General features: G+C 32.3%; 2 protein-coding genes across 2 annotated transcripts; both read left to right on the top strand.

The window, feature by feature from the left end:
- The first annotated feature begins 3,464 nt into the window (after positions 1 to 3,464).
- Positions 3,465 to 4,473, top strand: LOC115960760 (S-norcoclaurine synthase-like). Its single transcript, XM_031079750.1, has 2 exons — positions 3,465 to 3,679; positions 3,931 to 4,473. Exons 1-2 carry the CDS (start codon positions 3,499 to 3,501, stop codon positions 4,230 to 4,232), a joined length of 483 nt encoding a protein of 160 aa, XP_030935610.1. The 5' UTR covers positions 3,465 to 3,498; the 3' UTR covers positions 4,233 to 4,473.
- A 3,396-nt stretch (positions 4,474 to 7,869) lies between these two features.
- On the top strand, positions 7,870 to 9,191 carry LOC115959024 (S-norcoclaurine synthase-like). Its single transcript, XM_031077315.1, has 2 exons — positions 7,870 to 8,050; positions 8,848 to 9,191. The coding sequence occupies exons 1-2, from the start codon at positions 7,870 to 7,872 to the stop codon at positions 9,147 to 9,149; spliced, it is 483 nt and encodes a 160-aa protein (XP_030933175.1). The 3' UTR covers positions 9,150 to 9,191.
- Positions 9,192 to 10,586: the final 1,395 nt, after the last annotated feature.

Below are 10,586 nucleotides of genomic sequence, written 5' to 3' on the forward strand. Positions count from 1 at the left end.
TTGTCTTCACCAACTCAAATAATATCCTATATTATTTTACCCAAAAAAAAAAAAACAAACAAACAAACATGAGTGTTTATAGGATAATCTCCCACAACATAGTCTACTGTCACAAACACAATGCTTAAGATCTGACATGTCAATTTGTTTATTTTAATTAGTTGATATGAGATCATTATTTTAAGGTTTTGTTATTAAATTAATAATCTGGCATTATCAGGACCATTTATTATAAAATGAAGAGTCAAGATTAAAATAAATTTATTTAGTAGAGTACTCTAGGAACTCTAAAAGATCTTAATCCAACTTTGAAGGGAAAAAGCATTTTTCTTGTTTCCCCTCTTTATGTTTGGGATAGTTCACAATTCCCCATTATATTTAACTTGTTATTTTCTCAGTTAAATCTAACAAAATTTTTTAAAGAAATTATTAGTTGTACACCACAAGGAAGAGAAAAAGTTGAAGATTGCATTGTTTTTTTTTCCTAAATTGCATTTGTAATAATTGTAATTTCATTAGATTTAACTGAAAAAGTAATAGATTTGAAGTATTTGCTCATTTTCCAAAATAGAGGGTGGTTGGTTTCAAATATAATGAGGGAAATTGTGAATTACTCCAAACATAGAGGGGGGGGGGGGGATGCTTTTTCCCCTAACCTTTTTTTTTTTTTTTTTTTCTTTTGCTCTTATTCTCCATCAGACATGGTTTTCTTTCTCTCTCACATATTTTTTTTTTCAACAATTTATATTTGCTCTACATAAAGGCATTAGAACATTATTCTTGAACCTCGTGAGTGGAAGTGCACCCATCACATAAGTTAACATTATAGTCTAATCAAGAGGGATTGTTTGGTCAAGAGAGCTAGTCGCACTGAGTTTTACTCTAAATGAAAAAAATATTTACTTTTAAGAGCAACGCTCTATGTATGATTCTATAGCACTACAAGTTTGTTCTTCAATTTTTCTCCTTATTTTCTATTCTTGCTAATTTTTTGGGATGGTATTGGTTGAATCAAACTTGTTTATTTTCTATTATATTTCCAATAGTGTCACCAAATATTACTTACGCCTTGTCCAGAAGTACCTAAAGTTTTATTTATGAGTAGTTCTAGGATCATAAATTATTTCACAATTTTTTTGTCACAACTGTGACGTGCCAGACTGTGAGTGATTAATCATCACTTATATATGAATTCACAATTTTTTTTTTCATTAATCACATTCTGTCACATCATAGTTGTGGCAAGAAGTTGTGAAAACTTTTGTAGCACTAGAATTTTTCTTTGTTTATATTGTCAAGATCAATGATGAAGGTTACATATCATTATTGTCCTCGTCGTTGAGTTCCTCTAACATGTGATAATATATTCATAGGTTTAGGTCCTCTTCTAGCTCTTTTTGTACCAAGTTTTTCAATTATGGACAGGGGATCCACCCTTTTTTTATTATCACTCTGTAATTATCTTCTTTTATTAATAAAGTTTTTCTATCTTCTCTTAAATAAATAAATAAAAAGCGGAGAAAAGAAAACTGCCAGATCCTTACTTGATTTGATAAAATCATGCATTGTTTCTTATGGGAGGAAAAAAAAAAGGGTTGTTAGGACCGGCCAAGGCCGAAGCAATTTAGGCCATGACCTAGGGCCCATTTGAAATAGAAATAAAAATAAAAGTTGTGAAGACATTAATTAAACTCACCACACAAAAAAATGAGTGGAACCAATAGAAAAAGGCCTCAAAAATTGTGAAGACAAGAATTGAACTCATCACCCAAAAAAATGAGTAGAACCAATAAACATTAATTGAACTCACCACCCAAAAAAATGAGTGGAACCAATAGAAAAAGACCCCAGAAATTGTGAAGACAATAATTGAACTCACCACCCAAAAAAACTAGTAGAACCAATAGAAAAAGACCCCAGAAATTGTGAAGACAATAATTGAACTCACCACCCAAAAAAATTTGTGGGTGAATGAGAATCTGACCCAATTAAAACGTTTTACATGGAAAAATACACACACAAAAATCTCTTGGGAATGTCTCCCACACAGTGTACTGTCACTATTAATCATTCTATCGGTCACACTCACATACTAAACAATCTCTCTCTCTCATCATGCATCACCTTATGGTACCAGAGGTAAATTAAAACATTTAAAATTATTAATTAATTTTCATCTATTTTGTTAAATCTTACACTTGAATCACGATATTTGGTTCTCTATATAAAATTGATGCTGGTTTGTTTAATATCAATTCATTGAGTTATGTGTTGAATTTGTTTTTGTTTTTGTTTTTGCAAGTTGAGGTCAATGGGCAATTACATTGTTAAGTGAATTTGCAATCGTGATTTTGATAAATTAAAATATTTCCACACTGTAATTTTTGACCAAATTTGTGACTTGTGAGTGGGGGTGGTTGTTGGCTAATTGAGTGGATCAATCAGTACAGTAGGAGTATTAACACTAAGAAAATGAAACAATTAAAGAATTGTGAACTAATAAATTAATATTAGCAAAAAATAGTAAACTAACGAATTAAAGAATTGAAAACGAATTGAAGAATTGTAAACTAATAAAAAATTAGATAATTGTAAACATTTTGGCTTAAAATGTCTTTTGAGTTCAATAAAAAAACGGTAAAGACTAAAAGACATAAACTAATAAATTAAAATATTCTATGTAATAATTATTAAAGTTTTATTTAACAACAATAATTAACATGTATATTGTATTAGGAAAAAAAATGTTAAATCAACTTATAGTTTATCTTTTATTCTTTTGCTAGTACTATGAATATATTCATAATAAGGAAATCATGTAGACCGCAAGATTCATTTCCTACTCAAAATTTATCTTCTAAGCATAGTCGTGTTAACATGAACAATCTTCCTTCAGACTTGAGGCAATAAGAAAATATCTCATTTTGTGAGGTTCATATATTCAATATCTAATTGATTTTAGATTTTATATAATTTATATTTCTTATTAACCCCCTTGGACAAAAAATGTTGTAGCCACCACTGCTTGGTATACAAACCTACATAGAAAACGGATCTTAAAAATATTAAGTTAAATTTTTTTTAATAAAGGCCTGATGAGTTCAACCTAGTTGGGCTACATCCAAATAGTGTTCTTCCTTTCAAAGAAAATTAAATGTGAAAGTAACAACCAAGTGTTCATTCAAATGAGAAACCTAATGTATAACATCTAATGTACTATACCTAAATCTTCACCCTCTTTTCTCTAGTCCAAACGTAAACTTTTTAATAAAAAGGTTAGAATTTCAACATATGAAGTCCATTATATTCCATAATGATTGCTCTTATCATTAGGCTAAGACACTAATCAATTTTTGGTGTAGGCAATATTCGAACCCTATTCGATGATAAGACACTTTACTAATCTTCACACAAATTTGGAGCCTATATATATCACAAGGAAAGAACATGCCTAACACATCCCAACATATTTGCTTCCGCAAGTCCATTTAAAAAAAGATGTCTAGGCAACTCTCACACGAGCTGGAGGTAAATGTGCCCGCTAGTGAAGCATGGGAGCTTTATGGCAGGCTTGGGTTAGCCAAACTTCTTGTAGAAGAAGGAAGTATCGTTGAGAAGATTGAGGTCATAGAAGGTGATGGAGGGATTGGGACTATTCTGAAGAAAACATATACACCAGGTATGATAATTGATAAAGCAATACAAACTGATAAACATAGAAGTAATCTTGAACCCAACCAATGATACCAAGCAATCTTTTTTTTTTTTGAGAAGAATGATACCAAGAATCTTTGGAGAAATAGCTCCCCCCTCTCTTTAGTCAGAAATGAATGACTGCTTTATTTGCTTCTATGTTCTCTTTAAAGTTTCAATTTGAATAGTTACTTCCATTTTTTTTTCATTAATTAAACTTCCTTTCTAATGAATTAGGCTCACATGGGTTTTCTGTGCAAAGAGAGAAGTTCACAAAGTATGACAATGAGAAACGCATGAAAGAACTAGAGGTGCTGGAAGGAGGTTATCTTGATTTAGGCCTTACTCTTTTTCGTGTTCGCTTTGAAATCATAGAGAAGGACAATGATTCATGCATAATCAAAAGCACAATTGAGTATGATATCAAGGAAGAAGCTATCGCAAATACCTCGTACGTCACTACTGACCTAGTAGCAAAAATTGGAGAAATCGCCAAAAATTATCTCATCAAAAACAAAGCTACTAAAAATACAGAGTGATTATGAACAATAATATACCACGTTATGGAATAAAATAACAAATTCGTGGTATTTCTTATCTTTATATGTACTTAAGTGTGTGATGAAGTTTTCGAAGATGATAGATATAAATAATGTATTTAGGAGATGGTAGTTTGGATGGAAGAAATTCCATCTTCCATCCAACACCAGTTGCATCTTGATGTATCTTCCTAATTTTAAAGCAATAAAGATGAATGGCTTCTTTATTTAGGAGATGGTAGTTTTGAATTTAACTAGTAGTTAGGGCGTATTTGTTTTCTTCTGTCTTTTTTTTTTTTTTTTTTTTTTTTTTTTTTTTTTTTTTTTTTTAAGTTCTTGTCTTTTTTATATTAGTGATGGTCTATTTTAATATGTTAGGAATGCTACAAATTTTATAAATTAATATCATCAATCAAAAAAAAAAAAACTATTTGAATATTTATTTATTATATTATTAAAGTAACGCTAATCTACATCAATTTATAAACTGCTTTTTAGTAAAATTTATATCACATTAATAATTTTTCATATATAAGCATGTAAATATGCTATTACTCGAAATAGTCTCCACAGTGGATTTGGAGACTTTCATTATTTTAGAAACACATGTGCATGAAACAAGGAAGAGAGAATATGATTCTAATATAAGGCACACTACAAACTCTATTTAAAAATCATGATAATATTTCTTTAAAGTTTAAATTTTAATCATTACTTCGTCTTTCTTTCATTCAACTTTCTTTTCATTGAATTAGGCACACCTGGGATTACTGAGCATGTAGAGAAGTTCACAAAGCATAACAATGAGAAACGCATGAAACAAGTAGAGGTGATTGATGAAGGAAGATATCTTAAGTTTGGCTTTACTTTTTTATGTTATAGTTTTACCTATGTTAATGCTCTAATCTTGTAAAACGTTGTTGGTGTCTTGCGTTGGAATACTATTAGAACTCTTCTAGGAGGACGTTTTTTTGTACTTCAAGTCTTCAAGTTGATATCACTTTACCTAACATGAGTTTAAAGGGATTGTTAGAATACTATTAGAATATAAGGGCTTATTTGGATGGTAAGTGAGTGATACTCATCACTCATCACTCAAAACTCATTACTTAAAACTCATCACCTTATAACTTATTTTTTATCACTTGAAAATCCGTAACTTATACCCCAACTTTGTTAGGGTTGAAAAGTAAAGGAAAGAGTATAGTTGAAATAGGTTTGGTCTGAAAAGTGAAGAGAGCCAATTGGGGGGCGGGGGGGGGTGAGTGACAAGACTCTGTCCATGAGGCCCGTTAATTATATGAGGGAATTTACGAATTTGGCACCATAACTCTATTTTCATAAATTAAAAACACCATTTTTTTTTTCATTCTCACAGACTGATAACTCAATTTGATGAGTTTTAAGTGATGGAAACAAAAAATAAAAACACATCCAAACAAGCTTCTCATGCGTGGGACCTACTGATTTTAAGTGATGAATAATGAGTTTTGAGTTTTGAGTTATGAGTGAGTGAAAACAGCAAATCCAGACAGGCCACATGCCTCTCACCACAAAACCCAGTAATAATTGATATCTTCTTTTAAAAACTAACATTCTCTGGTTGTGGTTTGTCAAAAAAAAAACATTCTGTGGTTGTAGAGCTGTCTATCACTGTGTATTTCCGTCACACAATGGCCGAATGGCTTTTGTGGAGCTCTTAATCTCTAAGATATTCTTTCAACTGCTCTTCTATTCTTTTTCTCCAGCGTGTACGTAACTGTGTAGGACACACTTTGGTTGGCTTTGCATTAAACCAAATGCTGACTTCGTGGCCTGAGAAGACGAGGGACATTGGTTGCAAGAGGGACAATGCTTCCAAGGGGACAGCTCTGTAAGGGGAAATAAGAAGACAAGAGGGGCAAGCTCAATATATATAAGCTATTATTAGTTTATTACATCAAGTGTCGGCTGGAACGTACGTTGTGAGCAATGCACCCAATCCTAAAAGGCTTTACTAGATATATAAATTTAGAGTATTGGTGAGTGCGATTCAGCTTTTTGATATTATGCTTGTTGAAAAAGATATTATGCTTTTTGAAATAGTGGGGTTTTAAAAAGTGCGGTACGAATTAGGTTTTTTTATAAAAGTTGAGTATTTGGTAAAAACTGTTAAAAAGTGTTTTTTTAAAAAGTTAAGTATTTAGCTAGCACTTATAAAAGTGGCAGTTTGAGAGGTAAATTACTAAAAATGACAATATCTTTATAAAGAGAATTCTTTGTTTTAATTACCTCTCTTAATGCAAGTTATGGATACAATATTTTCACAAAAATTTCACAATAAAGTCTATATGACAAGTTGTTAATGGTAGGGAAAAAAAATGTCACTAGTAGATCTAGATGAGAACTAATAACAACTTACTATGTAAACTTTATTATGAAATTGTTATTAAAATATTCTGTCAATAGTACCATTTTTTTTTAAAGAAAAAAAGTACTAATTTAAAAAGTTTAGAGATATAATAAAATGTCACAATATTTTCACAATACTAATTTAAAATTAATCTTTGTAAAATAAAATTTTATTAACACTTATCTTTTAAATGAGTTGTTCTAGGATTATACATGTACCCACAATTTTTTCTCCACCACATACTCTATAACATCACAATTGTGAAAAAGAAATTGTGAAATAATTCGTGTTCTTACTCTCTATATTTTCTTCCACGTTGCTTTACGTACCCAAACCCAAAAACCGTTCTTTTTTCTTTCACTTTTTTCTCATCCACTCGTTCACTTTGTCCTCATCTTCTTATCTTCCTTTTCTTTTACTTTCCTCCACACAAAGCCCCCCCCCCCCCCTCCACACACACACACACACAAGTCTGAGCTCTCTCTCTCTCGCTCCCTCTCTCTACTCCATATGTTCCATTTATCAAAAACTCTACCGAATTCAAAAGGTTTTTTTGAGATTAGATATGTAAGATGTAAATAAATAAATAAATAAAATAGAGAAGAGAAGAGGAAGAAGCAGCATAGAAAAAGAAGAAGAAGAAGATGATGAGATGCCGCAGCACAGCAGCATAGAGGAGCAAAAAAAAAAAAAACAAACTATGGGCAATTTAGGAAAAAGAGAAACCCACCAACAGTAATATTTTTGTTTTGAGAAAATGCGTTTGTACGTTTTGCAACTGCAGCTCAAAGCTGCCGTGCCAAAACATGGAAATCCTTTGAGCTAAAAAATGCACTTTTGTATAACGCACTTTTGAAAAAATTTACCAAACACTCGTTTTGAGTTTTAGGCTAGAAAACGCTCGTTTTGGCCCCCTTAAAGTCGACCCAAACGCGCACTATATATCACAAGTAAAGAAGTCAAGAACATCCCAGCATATATTATTAGTGTGTGTTTGGATGAATGAATTTTGCCAACTTATTTTATTATTTAGCTTATTTTTCTTACTATTCATAGGTCTCACTGCACTTTTTGGTACTATTCATGAAATTTACTATACTATTTCAACTAACTTTTACATTTATCTATAGTACTTTTAGCAAAAAGTTTTCAATTTCAGCAAAATAAGCGGTTCCCAAACAGACCCTTAGTGTTCTGAAGCAAGATAACATAAAAAAAAAATAAATAAATAAATAAAAAAAGAAGATGTTTGGGCAACTCTCACATGAGCTAGAGGTAAACGTGCCGGCTAGTGAAGCATGGGAGATTTATGGCACGCTTGGGATATCAAAACATCTTGTAGAAGATGGAAGCGCCTTTGAGAAAATTGAGGTCTTAGAAGGCGATGGAGTGAGTGGGACTATTCTCAAGAAAACATTTATGCCAGGTTACAAGCTTGTCAATGTTTTAATTTTTTTTTTAAATAATTATATATATACACACACTTGAAGTGTGTAGCTAGTATTGATGATGCCAAAATCGTCAGTCCTTATAAGTGCGTTCAAATGGAGCTGGGTCTTCATCTGGGACCTTGTGAATACAGTAAGATTGCTCCCTCAAAGTGGTCACGGGTGTGGTGTCTGCCACAACATCTCTGATGCCAAAGTCAGTATTAGAAAGTTTTTTGAAGAAAACAAAGAATATCAGTTTTACTTATGAGTGCTTTTGGATGTGTGTATCTATGTACCGGGTTTGTAGTTGTTTGAAGTGTATATATACAGCTTTGTGGTTCTTAGCTGTTGGGGGCCTTGATTGTGGCTTTAGTGCCTTCTTTGTAACGCCTCAAGGCTCATGAATATGGGTTTTGATGAAGTTCCAACGGTCTACCAACTGTTTGGTAACTACTCAAGGTATTGAATGCTCCCATTAATGGTTTCTCTGTCCTCGTCCGTGTCGCACCGAAGTGGACGAGTGTATTTGATGAGATCGTCAAGGTAAACTGAGTTCGTCAGTCCCATCAAGTATATATATAAAAGTTTTTAGTAAGTGATTGCCTTTACAAATAGGCAGTGTCAATGCTGCTAATTCCATTATGAAAAATTTTATTACACACGTACTAGCTACAATGTTTTCTTTAAAGTTTCAATTTGAATAGTTGCTTCCATCTCTTTTTTTTTTTTAATTAATTAAACTTCCTTTTCCCATCAAAAAAAAAAAAATTAAACTTCCTTTCCATTGAATTAGGCTCACATGGGTTTACTGTGCACAAAGAGAAGTTCACAAAGCTTGACAATGAGAAATGCATGAAAGAGCTAAAGGTGATTGAAGAAGGATATCCTGATTTAGGCTTTACTCTTTTTCGTGTTCACTTCGAAATCATAGAGAAGGACAATGATTCATGCATAATCAAAAGCACAATTGAGTATGATGTCAAGGAAGAGGCTGTTGCAAATACCTCGTATGCCAATAATGACCTAGTAGCAAAAATTGCAGAAGTCGCCAAAAATTATCTCATAAAAAACAAAGCTACTGAAAATGCAGCTTGATTATGAACAATAATATACCACGTTCTGGAATAAAATAATAAATTTGTGGTATTGCTTATCTTTATATGTACTTAAGTGTGTAATGAAGTTTTTGGAGATGATAGATTGTGATACAACACCAGTTGCATCTTGATGTATCTTCCTAATTTTAAAGCAATAAATATGAACGACTTCTCTTTATTAAAAAAAAATTAAAAATTAAAATAAAAGTGTGTGATGTGCTTCTGCCGATGCATTATAATATTAATTAATAAATAAAATATAAAATGTCTTATAATTATGCAATTCATTTAAAATAAAAAGGGTTGGTAAATTTATATGCATCAACAAACAACCATGACCCACAACTGGGCCTAATACTATTGAGGCCCATGAGCAACAATTAAAAGTTAAAACCATCTAAAGTAGTAGCTCAAGGGTATATATTCCATACGAGTAGCAACACAATGCTCTCTCTCTCTCTCTCTCTCTCTCTCTCTCTCTCTCTCTCTCTTCACCATTTTCTTTATTTTCCTCATTCTGTTGTATTTGTGATTCATAAATATTGAAAGTATTGTTTCACCTATTTTTCCTCTCTTCTAAGTTCATGTCTTCAAACTAATTCTCTGTTGTGCACCATTAGCATTTATTAGATATATAAAATACCACCATACACCCTTGGTGTGATAATTACTTCACAAATATAAGTTTTTGTAGGTAATGCTCGGCAATATCTTATCAAAACCCCACGGCAAATTATTCATCAAAGCCCAAGCCCAGTACAACTTGGCAATATTTTGAAAAGTCCATGATTCAAGTCCATGGCAAAGTTATTTTATCAATGGAATTCAATCCCATAATCAAAACCCATGGTTCAAACCCATGGCAAATTAATTAACAAAGCTCGTGCAGTTAAGAAGAAATAGCTAGCGGCTCAGCAGTGATACTTGCAGCAAATCTAGCTCATACTATTTTACCACTGGAACTCATACCAACCATACCTTCCTAAGAGCTTCCAGTAAAGAGATGGAGATCTGATGCTCTCAATTATCATCATCTACTCGACAACCATTAATACATTCAGCAAGTCACAAAGCCGCCAAGGAATGAGGAACCATTTATTCAAATCAAGAAAAGATTACTCCAGCAGTAACTGAACACATATTCAGCAACATGTCTGGACAAACAAAACAAGCTCCTTATGGCTGGAAGGTCTCAACTATCTCTTTGCTACAAAAATTGATCATCTCGACTGCTGGGTACGCCATGTCCTAGTTCACAAAGGAATCTAGTGGTTACATCCAAATCAGAACTCTAGCTGCTCATGTTCAGAATACCAACTGTATTGCGGTCTATACAGCACCTCCAGCAGTAAGATTTCTACTAATCAAGCATATTCAAGCAAAACATCATTATACAAGATCATTACCACAAGTGTTAGAGCTATTTCAAACATCA

The sequence above is a fragment of the Quercus lobata genome, chromosome 9 (genome assembly GCF_001633185.2).
Source record: "Quercus lobata isolate SW786 chromosome 9, ValleyOak3.0 Primary Assembly, whole genome shotgun sequence".
In the NCBI taxonomy this organism is placed as follows: domain Eukaryota; kingdom Viridiplantae; phylum Streptophyta; class Magnoliopsida; order Fagales; family Fagaceae; genus Quercus; species Quercus lobata.

What these genes read in the sequence shown, in the direction of transcription:
- LOC115959024 (XM_031077315.1), top strand. Translation starts at nt 7,870, where the DNA reads ATGTTTGGGCAACTCTCACATGAGCTAGAGGTAAACGTGCCGGCTAGT. An exon ending in CAAGAAAACATTTATGCCAG is followed by an intron (nt 8,051 to 8,847) that starts GTTACAAGCTTG and finishes CCATTGAATTAG; the next exon opens with GCTCACATGGGTTTACTGTG.
- LOC115960760 (XM_031079750.1), top strand. Translation starts at nt 3,499, where the DNA reads ATGTCTAGGCAACTCTCACACGAGCTGGAGGTAAATGTGCCCGCTAGT. An exon ending in GAAGAAAACATATACACCAG is followed by an intron (nt 3,680 to 3,930) that starts GTATGATAATTG and finishes CTAATGAATTAG; the next exon opens with GCTCACATGGGTTTTCTGTG.